General features: G+C 40.2%; 2 protein-coding genes across 13 annotated transcripts in view; one reads left to right on the plus strand and one right to left on the minus strand.

The window, feature by feature from the left end:
- ATG13 (autophagy related 13) overlaps positions 1-6,544 on the minus strand; it is a 52,687-nt gene extending 46,143 nt beyond the window's left edge. For 3 of the 9 annotated variants that reach the window (XM_060606528.3, XM_060606526.3, XM_060606523.3), the window contains exon 1: positions 6,224-6,534. The gene's annotated coding sequence lies outside the window, so the exon portion shown is untranslated. Of the gene's footprint in view, positions 1-5,711; positions 5,828-6,223 lie in introns of all 9 variants that reach the window. The other 6 variants (XM_060606529.3, XM_060606527.3, XM_060606524.3 and 3 more) reach the window with 5 other exon arrangements.
- On the plus strand, positions 6,536-17,384 carry HARBI1 (harbinger transposase derived 1). Of its 4 annotated transcripts, none has more exons than XM_060606538.3 (3): positions 6,536-6,623; positions 7,938-8,768; positions 15,475-17,384. In XM_060606538.3, exons 2-3 carry the CDS (start codon positions 8,099-8,101, stop codon positions 15,852-15,854), a joined length of 1,050 nt encoding a protein of 349 aa, XP_060462521.1. In that variant the 5' UTR covers positions 6,536-6,623; positions 7,938-8,098; the 3' UTR covers positions 15,855-17,384. The 4 variants fall into 4 exon arrangements, with proteins under 4 accessions (XP_060462521.1, XP_060462520.1, XP_060462519.1 ...); XM_060606537.3 differs by lacking the exon at positions 6,536-6,623 and adding an exon at positions 6,801-6,874; XM_060606536.3 differs by lacking the exon at positions 6,536-6,623 and adding an exon at positions 6,881-6,982.
- The last annotated feature ends 2,999 nt before the right edge of the window (positions 17,385-20,383 follow it).

Genomic DNA, 20,383 nt, shown 5'->3' on the forward strand with positions numbered 1-20,383 from the left:
CTAAGTCAGATGAGCCTCCTGACTTGATTTTGGCTCAGGTCATGATCCTAGTGTTGTGGGATCAAGCCCTGCATAGGCCTCCACACTGAGTGTGGAGTTTGCTTAAGATCCTCTCTCTCTCTCCCTCTCTCTCTGCCCCTCTCCCCTGCTTACACTCTGTCTCTAAAATTAAAAAAAAATTTTTTTTAATACAAAATAAAATAAAATATTGAAAAAAAAAAAAAAAAGCAAAAGAACTCAATGGTTGGGTCTAACAGATGAAACCAGAAGAAGACAGAAATAGTGAACATGAATATAAGCCAAAAGAAAATATCAGGAATGAACTACAGAGAGGCAAAAGGATGGAAAATAAAGAAAAGTATATGAGAGGCCCAGAATGACCATATACTTTTGGGGTATTTTTGAAAGTGAAAGGGCACTATTTAAGGTGTTTTTTAATCATACCATGACAATAGGTACATAATGCGACGTGAGGTTGTCTGAGACATTGAGAACACAGGGAAAAGTCTAACATATGTGTAATTGGAGGCCCAGAGGGAAAGGGGAAAGAATAAGGAGAAGAAGCAAAATTAGGAAATGCATCCCTGAGAATTTTCATGTAAAGGGGTAAGGAAAAATAAAGTGGGTAGGTATGGTCTGGCCAGATTATTGGGGAATGATGAAAGTGAGCAAAAAGAGACTCTAAAAGATTAGTAGGAAGTCAGTGCAGATTTTTCTTTGGATAAAGATTTAGGGACATTAATCTAAATACAGAGTCGTGGGGGATAAAGTAAAGGGACAAAAAGCAATGAGACCAGCTAGGAAGCTACTTCAGCAATCCAGACAGGGGTTGGTGATAACATCGGATTTAAGGTGATACAGGCAATAAAAGAAAAAAAAGGGCAAATAATTTCAAAGAAATAACTGAATAATTTGGCAAGAGATTATATAAATATGACTCCAGATGATATCTTTCGTCCTTAAAATTGGGAAAAGTTAACTAAAAAAATAATCTGTTTTCCAGTTGTTCTTGTTTTTGAGAGGGGGGACACAAGTGAGCGAGGGGCAGAGAGAGAGAGGGAGACAGAAAGAATCCCATTAGGGGCAGAAAGGGAGAGAGAGAAGCTGGACTTACCAAAAGCTCGAACTCATGAACCGTGAGATCATGACCTGATGCTTAACTGACTGAGCCACCCAGTCACCCCTGTTTCCCAGTTTTTGACATGGAGTTTTTTAATATTTTGGATTCAGACTTAAAAACTCAAGATGGCAAATCAAGAACAATAAAGAATAGATAAGTACAAGTACAAACAGAACAAAACAGTAATCTTCCCACTTTCCAGGCATTAGAATTATTATTAAATTGTAGAGATCCTCTTTTCCATTTAGAAAGTTCTTTGCAGACAAATGATGAACAGAACAGAAAGGTTTAAACAACTGAAACAGTCTTCCTACCTAAAAGAGTTACAAAGAAAGTTTGGAAATAAAAAACAGAAATATACTCTGCTTAAACAAAAAGAAAAAAAAAAAGAGGAAGACGAAAGAAAGAAAAGTAAAAGAAAGGAGAAGTAATAATATTTATAACAGGATTCTGGGCCAAAAGTGATGAAATAAAATTAAAAGGGATATTGAGTAATGACAAAATACTCTCTGAAAATATAACAGCCATAAACCTTTATACATAAGCAATATAGTAATAAAATACATAAAGCAAAAGTTCTTAGAGATAGTAGGAGAGCTTGATAAAACCAAAACTGTACCTGAATATTCAACATAACTTTTTGACAGCTCAAGTAGATATAAACAAAAATGTAGAAGAACCGAATAATAAAACCAAGTCTATATGTATGTACTGGTATACAGGGCAAGTCACTCAATCCTTCTGTACCTTATATTTCTTTCTTATAAAATGTCAATAAGTGATACCTACCTCACAGGGTTGAGGATTAAATGAGATAGCTCCTGTAAAGAGTACTTGCTACATATGAGACCCTCAATAAAGCTCTTGTTATCTAACTTAACCATTCACATTCTCTCAGGTTCAAGGAACATGATAAATTAATCATGCTTTTGACTGATAAAATAAATTTTCCAAGATTTTTTTGCCCATAATCCAATAAAACTAGAAATATACATGGGGCGCCTGGGTGGCTCAGTTTGAGTTCAGCTCAGGTTATGATCTCTCAGTTCGTGGGTTCAAGCCCTGTATCCGGCTCTGTGCTGACAGCTCAGAGCCTGGAGCCTGCTTCAGATTCTATGTTTCCCTCTCTCTCTACCCCTCCCCTGCTTGTGCTTTCTCTCTCAAAAATGAATAAACATTAAAAAAAAAAAGAAATATACAATAAGAAGTTAATCATGTATAAATTAAATCATGTATAAATAAACACTTAAATAAAAACCAAAGTTACAATTACCTAGAAATTAACAAAATGGAAAATATCTGATGACAAAAAAGAGATACAGCAAAAGGAGAATTCAGAAGAAAATGTAGAGCATTAAGTAATTGTATAATTAAAAAGATTAAATTTAAGTATTCAATTTAAGAAACCAAAAGTAAAATAAACCAAAAGAAAAGGAAGGTGGGAATAATGATAAAAGCCATGCTTGTTAATTATTTATACCACAGAATAAATAAGGCCAAATATCTGGTTTCTTGCAAATTCCAACAGAAATAGATTCAGGAGTAAAAACACCCTTAAACTTATATTTAAAATAGGACAACTAAATCTCAATAAGTATTTCTCCGTATAATCTCTTTCCTAATGACCTAATAGTTGTGGGCAATACAGAAGAAATTGGAGGGGGCAGGGAACAAACAAACCTCAATATTAGAGAGAATATAAAATGATTTTTAACTCTGTATTTTTCACATTTGTATGAATCGAAAGTCAAAAGTGAAAACAGCCATTTTCCAAAGTAACAATATTAAGTTAACACTTCTATAAATTCTTTATTTACCTTTATTTTACTAAGAAGCTACTACTGACTGATAGTCAACTGTGAGTTGTTAACGGAACTATTTTTCTAAGTATTGGTCCCCTTCTCTTGTAACCAAGGACATATAGGTGACACCACTAGGGCCAAACAAATTTCCTGTAACACCTACACTGGCATTTAGAAGATTTTTTTAAATAAACTGGCCCACAGTTTACTCTACAGTTAAAAACAACTGATTATTTAAAATTAATTTTAAACCTGTTTAACGATTTAAAATCTATTTTAAAGATTTAAAACCAATTTTACATTTCTGTAAGGATTTAAAATCCTTTTAAATTTAAAACCCAAACTCAAAGAAAAGTTTGTTGATGCTCCTTGCGCAGAGAGGACTAGATAGCCTCCTTTGCATTCTTCCTGGCTGCACTGTCCTTATCCTATCAGGGACAACCTGCAGTTTTTACTGGTGTCCACAATTTGACTAAGAGGAAGCAAAGATGAGCAACTCATACACCCTTTCCTCTATTGAACTCATGCTTGAAAAAATGGGGCCTTGCTCAGTTCAACACCCCAAATTGGTGTTGAATTACTTCCAAGTAATCCACACATAAAACCCAGATAACCTTTGTTCAAGAATTTTTAGAAGAAAAAAAAAAAAGAATTTTTAGTAATGTATACATATTTGAAGACTCTCAAGTCAGCATACAAGCCAAAAAAGTCTTAAGGAATATGAGCTCATTCATTAGCTGAACAGGCTGCATTTCTTAGTGAGTCTCTACACATTTACTGCATTAAAAAATAAAAACAAAAAACTACGTTAAATAATAAAAGGTCATAACAATGAGGAATTTTTTAGGTGTACTCTTCATCCTCTAATCTAAGCAGCTCTCCAACCAGTGTTATGAATGCAATTATTCATCTCTTCTATAATAAAGTTTTAAAAAGAAAAGAAATATTTGGGGCGCCTGGGTGGCTCAGTTGGTTAAGTGTCCGACTTCGGCTCAGGTCATGATCTCATGGTTCATGGGTTTGAGCCCCGCGTCCGGCTCTGTGCTGATGGCTCAGAACCTGGAGTCTGCTTCAGATTCTGTGTCTCCCTCTCTCTCTGCCCCTCCCCTGCTTGTGCTCTGTATCTCTCTCTCTCAAAAAACATTTAAAAAGTTTTAAAAGAAAAAGAAAAGAAATATTTAAAAGTGAAGTTTCAGGGGTTTTCAGGTATTGCCAAGGTTAAATAACTTCTCTCCAGACAAATATTCCAAAACAAATACCTTTCACTCCCACTTGAGCAAAATATAAATGCAGAGTATTGGGGATGTACTTTATCAAGTGGGTGCAATAAATTCTACAGTGGGTACTTTTTTTGAGTAGTCAAAATTATCTTTACTCATACAGTAGGACTTGGGACTCTGAAAGCTCAAAAGTCAATGTCTTCTTTTTGCATTTAGACTCTTGGCACCCTACTCTGAGTCATGGAGGTCATAAGCTACTAAGCTAATGCAGAGTGGATGGCAGCAGGAGAGACAATGGAAAAAACAGAACAAAACATTTCTTGCCTCCACCTCCATATAGTATAATTCCATTATGCATATAATGCATAGCTCCACTGTGTCCAGCTGATTCTTAGTCCTTAAGTAAAACACTATAATGGACTGTTGACTAGCTGAAGATCTGCAGTTTTTGCTTCAATTTTAATAACCACTCTTGAGAAAAAAAATACAAATACGCAAAAAGAATTCTTAAATTTAAGTACAATAGTTTAAAACCCAGTGGTTTGCCAATTTTTAGGTAATGTGAATCTCAAAAGTTGCCATACCCTTAACTTTCTATCCAAGGGGATACAATTGGAAAAGAGTGCATGAATTAACTACATTCATCTTATTATACAGACCAGTATGTTTGACACTTGCTTCAACACTTACTCATCATCCACTATGCATTAAAAAAAAATTTAATATTTATTTATTTTTGAGAGAGCGAGACAGGCAGAGCATGAGCAGGGGTGGGCAGAGAGAAACGGAGACACAGAATCTGAAGCAGGCTCCAGGCTCTGAGCTGTCAGCACAGAGCCCAATGTGGGGCTTGAACCCACAAACTGTGAGACCATGACCTGAGCCAAAGTCAGATGCTCAACCGACTGAGCCACCCAGGTACCCCTAAAAATATTAACTCAGGGGGTCCCTGGGGGGCTCAGTCAGTTGAGCATTAGACTCAATTTCGGCTCAGGTCATCATCCCAGGGTCCTGGGATGAAGTCCTGACTCTGGCTCTATGCTCAGCATGGAGCCTACTTAAGATTCTCTCTCTTTCTCTCTCTCTCTCTCTCTCTCTCTCTCTCTCCCTCTTCCCCGCTTGTGCTCTCTCTAAAAAAAAAAAAACTTAAAAAAAAGAAAATTAAAAAATATTAATTCAGGATTCCATTACACATTCATAAGGCATCTGCTCAGCTGAAAATGGAGTTGAAAACAAAAAAAAATTGTAATTTAGTTGAAGCTGCAATATCCACACATAAAAAGGACTAACATTCATGAAACACACAAAAATCCAGATTAATTTAGTGTAAAGGAAGGGTCTGTTCTTTCCTATTATTGCACATTTCCCACTGAAACTGTTCAATAAATTCTATCTTAAGAGATTAGTTTTAAACTAGGTATAATGATCCAGCTTTCTCTCTCTAAGGGGAAGATACTAAAAGTGAAATACTACGCTCAATTGACAAGGCAAACTGGAAACTAACTGACTTGGAAAGTGAAAACGTAGACAAGTTAGTGATGAACCCAAAAAAGGTGCTTAGCCACTTACCCAGAGATTTATTAAATGAGAATAGATCGCAGGTTTCCACAGGTCGTTCCAACGACAGTAAGAAGATAGTCGTGAACTTTAGGTCCCTTTTTTCACTAGTCAACAGTCACCCTCACCTACACGCGGAGTGCATATTTGGCACTCAGCAAATCCTTTTTTTTTTTTTTTTTTTCTTTTTTCTTTCAACAAATCTTGATTGAATGGAAACCTGCCTCCTTCGAACTGGTACCAACCCCGGAGTTACGGTTCCACAATTACCTCAAAAAGCCTTACAACACAACCCAAAGAGCGGAGAAAGTAGAGACGAAAGCTTTGGGGATTTCTGTTAAAACTTAGAGCCATCAAGAGCCAACAGGGCCTACACCAACTCTACTTCCCAAATAAAGCTCTGGTGACTGTACTGCGGCTACCCAGCTGCTTCTTCACAAGGAGGTACCGGAAAGGCCGCAGATCCATAGCCTCCCACCCGGGGGCGCTGAGTGATCTGGGGGTATTCCCACTAAAGTTAGTACCTGCAAAGCTGCGACACAGAGAATGGCTCGAGGCTCTCATTACGGAGGCCGGGGCCTGGGGCCGGCCAGTTGCGCCTCCTGGCTGAGGGCTCGGCGCTCCGGAGCTGCAGTGACAGCAGGGGTCGCAGATAGATACCACACGCCTCAGGAGGCTCGTGGCTCGTGGACCCCGGGTGTTTCACTCCCAGAATTGCGCGAGTTGTCGCACTCACATTGACCGGCGTTCTTCAAGAGTGCCCTCACAGCTCAAGCGATCACTCCTGCCTTAAGCCCAGCAGCCGGTCCCCTCCCGGCGCCGCCATCGTTAGTGTTTGTTTTCATCCGCTCGGATGAAGGCGGGGGGAGCAAGAGGGCTATGGGTGAAATACAGCTGCCTAACCTCATCCGCACTTTCGCTACGGTATGGACGCCCTATTTCATCTCTTTCCTTCGAATTACAAAAAAAGTTGATTATATTTTCATATAAATCTTTCTCACCAATTTTTCCACGTGTCTCTGAAGGAAACAAGGCGTAAAGAGGGGGGTCCTTGAAAGGGCGAGAACTTTTGGGCCGGGGGTGGAATGTGCGCCGCCTTTCCGCACGTAGTGGTGGCAACGGCAGTTGAGATGTGGCGTAGGGAGGACGCTGACGCAAGGGGGGCGGTGCCTATGGTGAGCGCCGTGGCGGCTAGTGCCAGGCCGCCGGTTCCGGAGGAGGGCAGGACGGGGCTGGGTGGGTGGGTGGGTGGGGAATGCTGGTAACCTGGCAGCCGCGGAGAGGTGGGTGATGGGCCTTGGCTGACTTTGAGTGGCCAGCGTAATCAGACTTCTAAGTTTCTGAGGTGCCTTTTAAAAGCGGCAGTGTCGCCTCCCAGCTCTAGCTATTCCAGGATCTTCTTTTTGAGCCTACCTTCCAATCTGTGTGGTCTTCCCTACTTTCTGGTCCTCAGCCTCAAGATTTGGATTTAGTGGGGAGAAAGGAAAGCCTGTTGTTAAAGCATATGACCTGTGTCCACCAGGCTGGGCTGTGGGTAGTTTTTTGCCCCTCCTCTCTTGTTAGACTGGTTTGAGCACCCCTCACGTCCATCTTGTACTTAACAGGTGGAACCAGAGGGCTTGGATAATGAAACCCGCTGGAACCAATTCCTGCCCTGAATAGTTATCAGCTAGTTCGTGACCTGTGTAGTTAGGAGCAGACCTCTTTTACCTTAAGGATAACTTATGCTGTCGCCTCCATTCATTTTTTTTTTTTTTTAAGATCTTATTTTTAAGTAATTTCTACACTCTACCTGGAGCTGGAACTTAAAACCAGAAGATCAAGCATTGCAGGCTGTACAGACTGAGCCAGCCAGGCGCCCCTCCAACATTAAGCTTTTGCTTTAACCAGTTCAAATGCCAGGCATTAAGTGAGCCACCAAAATCAACTTCCATGATCTATCTATCTTTTTCTTTTTTCTTTCTTTTTTTTTCTTTCTTACAAACCCTTGTATTGAAATGACTTTCAATAGATAGCAGTGAGGGAGCTGCTCTGCTACATAGGAAACAACTCCTATTATCTTTCAAACCAAAATGAGCCTATTGGGCAGCCATGAGCTAGTGGAGAAAAACCCAGTTACAGGTGTAGCACCTTTTGCTTGGACAGAATGGAAATCTGAGAAAAGGAACTGTTGTAGCCTTTGAATCACTTTGATGCCTTTGGTCGGTTTCTAATGCTTTTTTCTTCTTACCTTTACAGAGAGAAGATTACAAATGCCAGAACCATTTAACTGATGGATGCTGAACCATTTAGCTGCTGAATGCTGACACTTCTTTAAATACCTTCTTGCACCAACATCTTCACTGGGAGGAATTCAGGAAAAGTAGCAGAGGGAAGGAGAGATCACATTTGCATGTACCATGGCTATACCAATAACAGTGCTTGACTGTGATCTCTTGTTGTATGGCCGAGGTCACCGGACATTGGACCGCTTTAAGCTGGATGATGTGACCGATGAATATTTGATGTCCATGTATGGGTTTCCTCGACAGTTCATTTATTACTTGGTAGAACTCTTAGGGGCCAGTCTTTCTAGACCTACTCAGAGATCCAGGGCTATTAGCCCAGAGACACAAATCCTTGCAGCACTGGGCTTCTATACTTCAGGTTCCTTCCAGACTCGGATGGGAGACGCTATTGGAATCAGTCAGGCATCTATGAGTCGATGTGTTGCCAATGTCACTGAAGCACTTGTGGAAAGAGCCACACAGTTCATTCGCTTCCCAGCTGATGAAGCCTCCATGCAGGCTGTGAAGGATGAATTCTATGGGTTGGCAGGGATGCCAGGGGTGATAGGGGTGGTTGACTGTATCCATGTGGCAATCAAGGCACCAAATGCTGAAGATCTCTCCTATGTGAACCGCAAAGGTCTGCATTCTTTAAACTGCCTGATGGTGTGTGACATCAGAGGGGCATTAATGACTGTGGAGACCAACTGGCCAGGTAGCCTACAGGACTATGCTGTGCTGCAGCAATCCTCCCTCAGTAGTCAGTTTGAAGCCGGAATGCACAAAGATAGCTGGCTGCTTGGTAAGTCTGCAGGTGTGAATGCTTCATTTTGTAGCTATGGAAAAATTATGTAGCAGAGTAGGATGAAATTTGAGAGTATAGACCTGAGTCTCGGTCCTGTCCTTTTTTTTAATGAGACGTCAGGGGCACCTGGGTGGCTCAATCAGTTTAGTATCTGACTCTTGATTTTGGCTTGAGTCATGATCCCAGGATCGTGGTGTCAAACCCAGTGTTGGACTCCGTGCTGAGCGTGGAGTCTGCTTGGGATTCTCTCTCATTCTCTCTCTTTCTTCCTCTGCTCCTCTCCCCGGCTTGCACTCTCTCTTGAAAAAAAAAAAAAAAAGACCTCAGGTGAGAATTCTCTGAGCCTTAATTTTTTTTTTTTTTAATCAACACTTAAAAAGACATTCATGAAACGTCATTTTAAAACATAGCATTTGACCCAGATCTTCACTTCTAAGGATTTATCTTGGGGCATTTCTTCATAAATAAGAACAGTAGTTGGGATGTCTGGGTATGTCAGTCAGTTAAGTGGTTGACTTTAGGTCAAGTCATGATCTCAAAGTTCGTGAGTTCAAGCCCGGCATCCAGCTCTCTGCTGTCAGTGCAGAGTCTGCTTTAGATTCTCTGTTCTCCTCTCCCTCTGCCCCTCCCCTGTTCATTCTGTCTCTTTCTCTCTCTCGCTCTCAAAAATAAAATAAGCACAAAGAAAGTGTATTCAATAAATAAATATGAGTAGCGGTGATGTGAAATAAAATAACATTGCAGCAGTGTTTTATAGTTGGAAACAAAAGCAACAACAACCCTACAAAAACATTCCCCTTAAATACAGCCAAAATATTTAATCAGTACAGATCTGGTTAAATACAGTACACCCATACAACTAAGCCTGAATTCTTATGTGTAAAATGTTAAAAATAATGCCAACAGTAGTAATACCTCTTGTTAAGATCAGGTGATATATACGAGAGTTCACTATAAAGTATTGTGCAAATATAAGATTTGTGTGATATAAGACACTGTGGTGTCTGTATGAAAATGATAGCAGTGCACTTACACAGTTCTTATGGGAACTCACTTCACAGATCTGCCCAAATGCTGTTGGGAAGCCTGACTTAACGATGTAAGTAGGACACGAACCCATTCAAAACCGAGCAGTGCACACTGAGGTGACTGCACAGCTGGGAGGAATGTGGTTGGGTAATAGCGATAATACCCTTGAGCTTGGCAGCTTAGTTCTCTTTGTTTGTTTTGTTTTTTTTTGTTTTTTTTTTTTTAATTTTTTTTAACATTTATTTATTTTTGAGACAGAGAGAGACAGAGCATGAACAGGGGAGGGTCAGAGAGAGGGAGACACAGAATCTGAAACAAGCTTCAGGCTCTGAGCTGTCAGCACAGAGCCTGACGTGGGGCTTGAACTCACGGACCGCGAGATCATGACCTGAGCCGAAGTCGGCCGCTTAACCGACTGAGCCACCCAGGCGCCCCTCTTTGTTTGTTTTAAAGCACTACTCTTATATGAGCAGTAGGACAAAGGTTATCTTCTATACAACATACTATGTGAGAGACAAAAAGAAACCTGAATGATTGGAAGACCTCTCTTTCAAAACCACTGATCATATCTGCACTGCATGTACTTATAACAGTGTTCAACATGAAATAGGCACTCAGGAATTATTTCTCTTTGATATCCTTTTATTTCTCCCATGTTCCAAGTGGGAAGAGACTGCTGTCACGCTGATTGGTTTAAGGCTGCTGGGGTACCACATGCAACGTCTTGGAACTCTGATTTTCTTGAGTTCTTGCTTCTACACACCATCTTCAGTTACCACCTTCTCTTTACCCTACCAGACCTTTATCTTAATCCCACCTTGTGCCTTTTTTGAACTTTCAAAGTTTTTTTTCAAACAAGTCACACCAAGACATGAAAGAAAGTCTGTTTTGCAAGTATCTCATCTAGTTACTTCTGCAGCTGTGAGACTTCTTGGTTCCAAGCTCATTTCTTATGAAATCACTTTGGTACCTCTACTATAAAGCCAGCTAAAACATACTGAGCACTTAGAATTTGTCAGGCAATGTTGTAAGCACTTTGCATTAGATTATCTCACTTAATCCTTATAAAAACTCTTAAGGAGTTAAATACTAATATTACCAACATTTTTGTGGATGAGGAAATTAAGGCAGAGTATCTAAGCCACTTGTGGTTAACTTTTAAAACTAGGTCACATGAAGAATTAACTCTATTCAGCAAATACTCCCTTTGCTAAGGACCTCAAGGTCATGTAGGAATTACTTACTCAATTTTCCTTCACCCTTTGGGACCCCAGATTCAGTTGAAAATATGGCTTTAGTTTTTTGAGGTGTTTACAGGACATAGTTGGAAACAAGGAAAAACTGCCATTTTTTTTTTTTTTTTTTTTTTTTAAGTAGGCTCTACGCCCACAGGGTTTGATCTCATGACCCGGAGATCAACAGTCGCATGCCGTCATGAATGAACCATCCAGGCATCCCAACTCTGACAAACTTTTATATACTTTTCTGATTCCCTTCTTTACAGGAAGAGTGAAAGTGGGAGAGATGGATATGGCAACAACATCGAAAAAATGTTTATTAAGCCGGTTTTGGTACCGGCTACATGCTAGGTAGGCACTAGGGATGAGAAAAATATACCCATGTGGAAATTGATTCCCTTAATACTAGCAATTCTAGCACATACCCCTTGCAAAGCCTCCATGAACTCTAACAAGAAAACTAGTTTGAAGAGCCCTGAACTAGTACAGTGTTTCACAAATTTTCCAAATCAAGAGTTATCCGGAGAATTTATTAAAAATACACATCATGGGGCCACATCAAACTTTGGGAGTGAGAATCTTCAAAGAAAGCTAGATCTCCTTTTTAATAGATCCTCAAATGATTCATACAAATAGATAAATTTAGAAAACACTGGTATCTAAAAGTTGTGGGGATAATATGGGGTAATAATTTAGGGGAAGATTGGCAGGATTAGAAGAATGGCAAGATGTTAAAAAAGAGAAGATGGCTGATTGGAGGGGCACCTGGGTGGTTCAGTCAGTTAAGCATCTAACTCATGGTTTTGGCTCAGGTCATGATCTCATGGTTCATGAATTCAAGCCCCATGTCGGGTTCTGCACTGATAGCATGGAGCCTGCTTGGGATCCTCTCTCTTCTCTCTTTTCGCCCCTCCCCTGCTCATGCTCTCTCTCTCTCAAAATAAATGTATATATATATATATATATATATATATATATATATATATATATATATATATAAGGCTGATTGTATCTTAACGCCATTAGATTTGTGGAATAGTTCTGTTTGCCAAATGTAGAATTAACCAGATTCCTTTTGTTGTTGTTTTTAATTTGTTTTATGTTTTGTTTTTAGTATGAAATCATTTTTATAAAAATTTAAAACCAAGAGCAATATTATATTGCTTAGATACAATATAAACAAATGGGGAAAAATGACAAAATTCAGAATAGTGTTTTCATCAAAGGGGTGTATGGGAGATCCTGTGTGTGTGTGTGTGTGTGTGTGTGTGTGTGTGTGTGTGTGTGTTTAGCATATTTTCACCATGGGTGTCATCCCTTCGTGTCATTCTCATGTCTCCCTTCAGAACTGCATTACCTAATTCCTCTTCTCTAAATGTACTACAAACGATTCAGCCTGAGTTCTTATTTCTTCAGCTCTTGGCCTAGTATTGTTAAGCAGCTTTGGGTAAGATCTGCCAGAATGTCTTGTGGATGACTGATCATGTAAGCAATTGTAATCTGTTTAACAATTCTGATCCTAATCCCCTCCTGAGTGTCTGATTTTCAGTGGTGCTCGGATTATAACCAGTTAATAACGATGGAGCATTTTATGAAAGGTCTGCATTAAGTAGCTTGTTTTTTATGTCTCCACATCTAATGCTCATACTATTTCTTAGAGAAACGTTTAACAAATACCATTTAGTATCTGTGTGCTTTGGCATTCATCTTAATGTTTATCTTACTCTCTTTTACAGCATTACCCCATTGTTTTCCTGACTCTGAGTCTGACATTAGTGTTTAGTGACTAGCTCCTTCTCTTTCCTTTGCCTGGCATATCAGAGGATGGCTGACATATATTTTGATCTTCTCATTTATAAAATGAGTTCAGTAATATCTTACCTGGCAGAGTTGGGATTGGATAATAAGGAATAATACTTTTGAAGTGCCCAGCACGGTGCCTGCTACATAGTAGGTATTCAATGAGTCACTGATACTATTTTCATTATTATTTTCAGCATCAGTTTCTTAAATTCAGTATTTAGTAGGTGGAGCTCAACTAAGATAGTTTGTACTTAAGGAGGAAGTCAACTAAATGTAAAATTTGAAAACGTTATTATGAGGCTTCTTAAATATTTAAAGCTAATCCGGTACACCTACAAATAATACAATGTTGTATGTCAATTATGTGTAAGTAAAAACATTAAAAAAAAAAAATTTGGTGGGGTGGGGCACCTGTCTGGCTCAGTTGGTAGAGCGTGCAACTCTTGATCTTGGGGTTGTGGGTTCGAGCCTCATATTAGATGTAGAGATTACTTAAAAATAAAATCTTTAGGGGTGCCTGGGTGCCTCAGTTGGTTGAGTGTCCGACTTCGGCTCAGGTCATGATCTCATGGTTGGTGGGTTTGAGCCCCGTGTCAGCCTCTGTGCTGACAGCTCAGAGCCTGGAGCCTGCTTCAGATTCTGTGTCTCCCTCTCTCTCTGCCCCTCCCCTGCTCTCGCTCTGTCTCCCTCTCTCTCAAAAGTAAATAAACATTAAAAAATAAAATAAAATCTTTTAAAAAATAATAAAAAATAATTTTTTAAAAGTTTATTTATTTTGAGAGAGAGCTCAAGCAGGAGAGGGGCAGAGAGAGAGGGAGAGAAAGAGAATCCCAATCCACACTGAGAGTGCAGATACAATATAAACAAATGCAGAGAAGTACCAACTTGCACAATAGCTGTGTTCCTGACCCACTATCAGTTTTGGTATGTAGTTACGGACTGTTCAGAGAGTCAGGGCACTGTTCCAAAACATACACAACTCCTTTCTCTCATGAACCATGAGCTGAAATCAAGAGTCGGATGCTTAACTGACTGAGCCACCCAGGTGCCCCTAAAAAATTTTTTTTAAATAAAGTTAATCCAGTTCTTTAAAAGGTAAGCTTCTGAGAGAAAGGAATTGTGTATGTTTTGGGACAGTGCCCCGACTCTCTGAACCGTCCATAACTACATACCAAAACTGATAGTGGGTCAGGAACACAGCTATTGTGCAAGTTGGTACTCTCAAGTTGTATCAGATTTCTAAGGGGTTGTGCCTCTGTGTGAGACATTTCATCCCCCAGGCCGGCTGTAGTGAGTCAGGACAATTAAGCATTATAGAAACATTGTACTGTTGTAACAGGACATTGCATCCCAGCCTTGTATTGTATTTTGTTCTTAGCGTTGCCTGAGATCATTTGATAAGCAAATCACCTTAGGAAAATGCCTTGCATAGGGGCACCTGGGTGGCTCAGTCGGTTGAGCGGCCGACTTTTTTTTTCAGGTCATGATCTCACGGTCCGTGGGTTCAAGCCCCGCGTCGGGCTCTGTGCTGACAGCTCAGAGCCTGGAGCCTGTTTCAGATTCTGTGTCTCCCTCTCTCTGACCCTCCCCCGTTCATGCTCTGTCTCTGTCTCAAAAATAAATAAACGTTAAAAAAAAAAAAATTAAAAAAAAAATGCCTTGCATATATTATTTTAACTGACTTATGATCTGATTTCCTTATTGCTGTTACTATTTGTATCATTGTATTTATGTGAAATTCTACCAGTTTCTGTTACAAAGCACGGTTCTGGCGAATGTAATATCTAGGAACACCTGAGTTCTGATCTCTGCCACAGGTGCTGGGACTTTGATCTTGTTCTTAGCACTGGGAGGATGAATGATTATTGTCCATGAGATATGCACTCTGAAATCCGTAGGTAGTGCTTTCAGACCTGACACTGTAATGGTAAGGTTAGAAATTTTCCTCACAAGTGTTTGGAGCTTTCCTGGAAGAACTCTTTCTCTCTTGTACTTTTTCTCTTTGGAGATTTTGAAGGTTTGCTTGCTATATGATAGTTTTTACTAACCTTTTTCAAAATTATTTTTTAATGTTTGTTTTCAAGAGAGACAGAGACAGAGAGTGAGCAGGGGAGGGGCAGAGAGAGAGGGAGACACAGAATCTGAAGCAGGCTCCAGGCTCTGAGCTGTCAGCACAGAGCCTGACGCGGGGCTCAAACTCACAAACTGCGAGATCATGACCTGAGCTGAAGTCGGACCTTCAACCAACTGAGCCACCCAGGTGCCCCCTAATCTTTTATTAAAGAACAAGATCTCTGAGTAGAAAGTCAGGGATTTTATTTCCTTCAGTGCCTTCACCTTCTTCCCACATTTTTTTCAGACTTGGCTGTTTGTTTGTTTGGTTGTTTGTTTTTAAAGCTGTCAGCCTTTTTCTGTGTTGGTTTAAACCAAGGATATTTCCGGCCAAGACCCATGTCTTACTGCTCGTGATCCTAGCATGCCTTCTTTTTACCACAACATTTCCCTCTTGGTTTTTCTGGGGCATGGTGGCTCCAGAGTCTGTTGCATCCATTCTCTATATATGTTCCTAGATTTTCCTTTCTGTTTGTATTCCAATTAGAATGACTTATTGTTTCTTTGGACCTTCCCCACAGGTGACAATTCCTTCTTTCTCCGTACTTGGCTCATGACCCCCCTTCACATTCCTGAAACTCCAGCGGAATATCGCTATAATATGGCCCATTCTGCTACTCACAGTGTGATTGAGAAGACCTTCCGAACCCTCTGTTCCCGATTCCGCTGCCTGGATGGATCCAAAGGGGCACTGCAGTACTCACCAGAAAAGTCCAGCCACATTATCTTGGCTTGTTGTGTCCTCCACAACATCTCCCTGGAGCATGGGATGGATGTTTGGTCCTCTCCAATGACAGGACCCATGGAACAGCCCCCTGAGGAAGAGTATGAGCACATGGAGTCCCTGGACCTAGAGGCTGACCGAATGCGTCAGGAGCTGATGCTCACTCATTTTAGCTAATGTGAAATCTGGGGGCGCGGGAAACTTTTCCAGGAGGAGTTGGGACAAACTTTCGCCCTCACCGCCCCATACAGAGTCCCATCATCTAGCATGAATGAGTATGCGGACACTCGTCACAAATCGACATTTAATCTGTGTGTTTTAGAAGGGTTGTGGCTATGGCAGGATATCTTGATAACGTTTGCAAATATATTAGCTAAACCAAAAACAAGACAATAAATAGTTCCCTGCTATCCCGTGAACTCCAGGTTGAGCCCCACTCATTTGAAAACTCACTAGTAGTAGACATTCATGATTGTGCCCACAAAATCAAAGCAAAGGGGAAAACGGCACTCAGCCAGATATTTTTTGTCTGTTTCTTAAATTATGTGGAGATTTCAAATGAAAACTATATGTGTTGGTCCTGAATTATTAGGTGGGATTATTAGGTGGAACTTTCTACTTTGCTGCCTATATAGACATCATCTGAGACAAGCGTAAAGAGTAAATGTGAGTTCGGGAATGGTTTTCGGACATAAGTGAGTGGCTACTAATCTGAGTTTGCAGCCTTGTGTTTTTAAGAGGATGCTGGGGACAGTCTGAGACCTCCATCTTTCTGTAGCAGTTGGACTGTGACTTGGAGTGGGTTTCTAGGGAGAACATCTGGATTCCAATCTCCTCTTTCCAACCCAGAGGAGGAGTTAGAGGATAAATGGGTTTAAGACCCCAATCAGCTCAAAGAAGACAAGTAAAATATAGATAAAATAGCAAGTTTACACTTTACAGATCTAAAGACCCTGGTAGATTGATGGACAGAGGAGATTCACCCAGGTTTTGACAGCTCACATCTAAATAGATCACATTTCTTATGTTCATGATGTTAGAATATCCATTTGGCCATTCTGCTCTGAAATTCATTGTACAGAAAGAAGACTTTGAGAATAAAAAGGTACATGAAAGTAGTAAGAAAGTGAAGTAAAAAGAACATAGTTTCTTGGTGTGAAATGAATTTTGGCATTAGACCTATTTGGATATCTTGCAAAATCATGGACAGAATTTCCCAGGAAATGAATAATCCCCACCAAGTCTTATTCTAAAATTACACTGATATAAAAACAACCTAATTGGAATAAAGAAAGTGTGAATTAGGTTCACACATTGGTGCCTCTGCTGGGACAAAAAAGAGACTTTCCTGAGGATTGTCTTGTTCCTGGTTTCTCATCAACTCACCATGTGATACCTCAGAATTGTCCTCTTGGATCATTTCCTACCTGCCTTTGGCAGTGTTAATCTGGTGATTTTCAAAGTAAAGAAATGAACAGCTGATGACAGAAGAAATTTGGAAATAAACTGAGGGTGACTCATCCCCAAGATTAAAAACAATTATGGATTATTATCTGCTGTTTATTTCTACTCCAAATGCTATTTCCCATCATCATTCTACTCTATAAAGAGTGGGTCCATGTGGCAGGAGGTTGAGCTTGATGTGTACAATGATGTCATTGAGATGACAATGGACCGCAAAGAGGTGCCTGAGAATGTTAGTTCTACTCTTTCTGTAGAGGTGTCCTGTTACATATTCTTCCTTTGTAAAAGCTAACCTGTGACCAAGCTTGCTCTGTCCCCTTCGTGAGGCAATATTTTAATTCTTGTGGTCTTTCCAAGCGTCCTGAGATGGGTATTTTTCCCTACAGAGTTTTGGTTCTGTTGTGCATATTGCATGAGGAAAGGGTTACTTGACATCCACATATCATAAGTGCCAAAGTGGAATGTGAACTTAGAAAGTGTCTGGCATTTTAGCCCGAAAAACTACATTAAAGGAAACTTGGGACTTTTCACAACTTAACTCACTAGATGGTAACATGAAGCCTGAGTGGGAGGGACAGTCTTGGAGAGATTTCAAAAGTAATTTTAAGTCTATTACTTGCACACCAAAGATAATTTCTAAGTGCTGAAATGACTGAATATTGGCTAGCAGTGCTTTTCCCTGGGAGCATTTTATTTCCTAATAATTCCACAGAGTAACTGTTCGAATCTATTTATTTAATCTCCTTTCAACCTGAATTTTTACAGGCCAGGATTTTTTCAGTCCTTGGTTACAATTTCCCTAAAATGATCTAGGGGTGGGATCAGGGTCTGTACTTCGATTGCCAAGGGTTTGCCCATAGGGACTTTTCATAAGTGCCTGAGAAGTCTTCTCTTGAGGTCCTTACTGTGGATTTTTAGTATCTTCCTGGTACAGTTTTGGGAAAGAGTCAAGGATTATGCCTGTCTTATGTAAGCTTCATCTTCCTGTAGATGATGCCATCTGGTCAGCCCAGAAGTTTTCCAGATTTGCCCTTAGATGTTTCAAGACAGCAAAGTCCCAGGATATATTAAGATAAAACCACAATATTGGGTCATCACTGGTTTGCCAATTTCAAATTCTACACAAGAGAGACCACAAACATATTCTTAGTTTAAAATGAACTGAACAGAGATGGGTCTCCTTTCCTGACCCTTGGACTGTAAAGGATATCTAGCAAGTTAATCTAAGTTGAGACTAATGGGGTCATATAGTAAAGACATATAAGAGGCGGGAGGGGTAAAATAGAAGCTAGACAGATAACAGACACTGTGATTGTATCCCAACCTGAAATGATAAAACAGCTCTCGGACTGAGCTTAGCAGTTGCTGTCCCTGACAATGGAAGGCAAGTTAGGAAAAAAAAAAAAAAAGAAAGAAATCAAGGATACTTAATCATTGTGTGTACGCATAACATGTCTTCAGGGCCCATATTGCTCTGTAGATCCCACCCAGATTTTACGAAATTGTGAGAATAAGATAACAGAGTTAAGTGAGAGTTGGTTGATCATGAGAATGTCAATGCAAGAAGGAAAGGAAAATACTAGCTGAATGCTGGGAACACTCCAGTTCCCTAACACATAAAATTCACAGGAGTTTTTATTGTTTTCATGACTACACTTTAAACCCCCTTTGTGATAATCAAATGAGAGTGATGAGATCTCTGATACTAGAAAGGAGCAAGGAAAATAAACCTCGAAATCAGAAGCTAGTACATTTCAAAAGAAAAAAGATCCAGGGGCTCCTGGGTGCCTCAGTCGGGTAAGCATCTAAATGCTGATTTTGGCTCAGGTCATGATCTCACTGTTTGTAGGATCAAGCCCCACGTCAGACTCCACGCTAACAGCATGGAGCCTGGAGCCTGCTTGGGGTTCTTGCTCTCCCTCTCTCTCTGCCCCTCCCCAACTTGCACAGTTGCACACTCTCTCTCTCTAAATAATAAACATGAAAACATTAAAAAAAAAAAAAAAAGAAAGAAAAACAGTCCAATTGAAAGCAATCTCTATGTGTGTCCAACAAAACAGTAAGGATCTATCATTCTGTTGAGACTTTAACCCTTACATATATATCATAAACATGTTTATGAAAGGGCTGATTTGCCATTCTAGAGTCTTAACATGTTCATATGATTCAATCTATTGATAAATTGTGCCACTGAAAGCTTATCCTGTATAAATAATTCCGAAGAAGGAAACATCTCCTATAATTCTACTGTGAATGATTTACCCGCTGTTCCGGGATCTCTCTCCTTCACTGGGCTGCTCCTATATCATTACCCTGCTTCTACCTTTACCATCCAGCCCAAAGTGTGTACATTACCCCAGAGTGCCATAAGACCAGGCTACAAAAGAACAGAACAGAATTGCAACTACAACTGGCTTGTCATTTGGCTGCTCAAGTCCCAATTCCTCTTCCTGGAATTCCTAATAAGATGACTCATGGTACTGCTACAGGGTTCTTTCATCCTAGGTTCAGGCCTGATTTCTATTATGCAGAGTGTAGTAGATGTTTCTTAGAGCCCAGAGCCAATACAAGGAAGTTTCCTTCCCTTCTCTCCTTTTCCCTCCTTTCACCCTTCATCCCAGGCAAATCCTCCATGTCTACAAGTGCCAATCCTCTTTTCCTGGCTTAGTCTTTACAAGTTCCTTACGTGTGATTGACATGGATTTACAATCCTTATAAGTGGTTGACAGTGGCTATGTCCATTCTTAGGGTAACCAACTGTCCTGGTTTGCCCAGAGCAATTGCAATTGCAGTGTTAGCATTGAAAGTTCCCTGTACTGGGAAACCCCTTAATCCTCAGCTCATTGGGACAGATGGTCACCCTACTTCAGGAGAAGCGTTATCTTACCTTCAACGGGGTGGCTCCCCCAGGAGAATCCAATCATAATACAATAAGCAATAACCAACATAATAATGAATTATTAAGTCTTAACACTGATATGTAAGTATCAGTGATACATCCCAGTATGATCTTTACTCTTCCCACTTGGTTTAAGTCTCCCTCAATGTGAGGACATTCCTATAGGTTTGAGAATTTCAACTCTTGATCTCTTGTGATCTACTCTTCTGTCCCACTTGACTTTTGCATAAGAGCCAGCCGTAGTTTACCGTCACACTGAATCCTAAATCCACACTTGAAAAGAAACAGTTCTCTAGAGAAATTTATCTATAGAGATGCAACTCTGCCTGCAGAATAAATCCTC

Source organism: Panthera onca, chromosome D1 (assembly GCF_046562875.1).
Source record: "Panthera onca isolate mPanOnc1 chromosome D1, mPanOnc1 haplotype 2, whole genome shotgun sequence".
Taxonomy (NCBI): Eukaryota; Metazoa; Chordata; class Mammalia; order Carnivora; family Felidae; genus Panthera; species Panthera onca.

Bases quoted from the DNA above. Each gene is read 5' to 3' on its own strand.
- HARBI1 (XM_060606538.3), top strand. From the start codon at position 8,099: ATGGCTATACCAATAACAGTGCTTGACTGTGATCTCTTGTTGTATGGC. The intron at 8,769-15,474 runs GTAAGTCTGCAG...CCTTCCCCACAG, and splicing joins CAAAGATAGCTGGCTGCTTG to GTGACAATTCCTTCTTTCTC.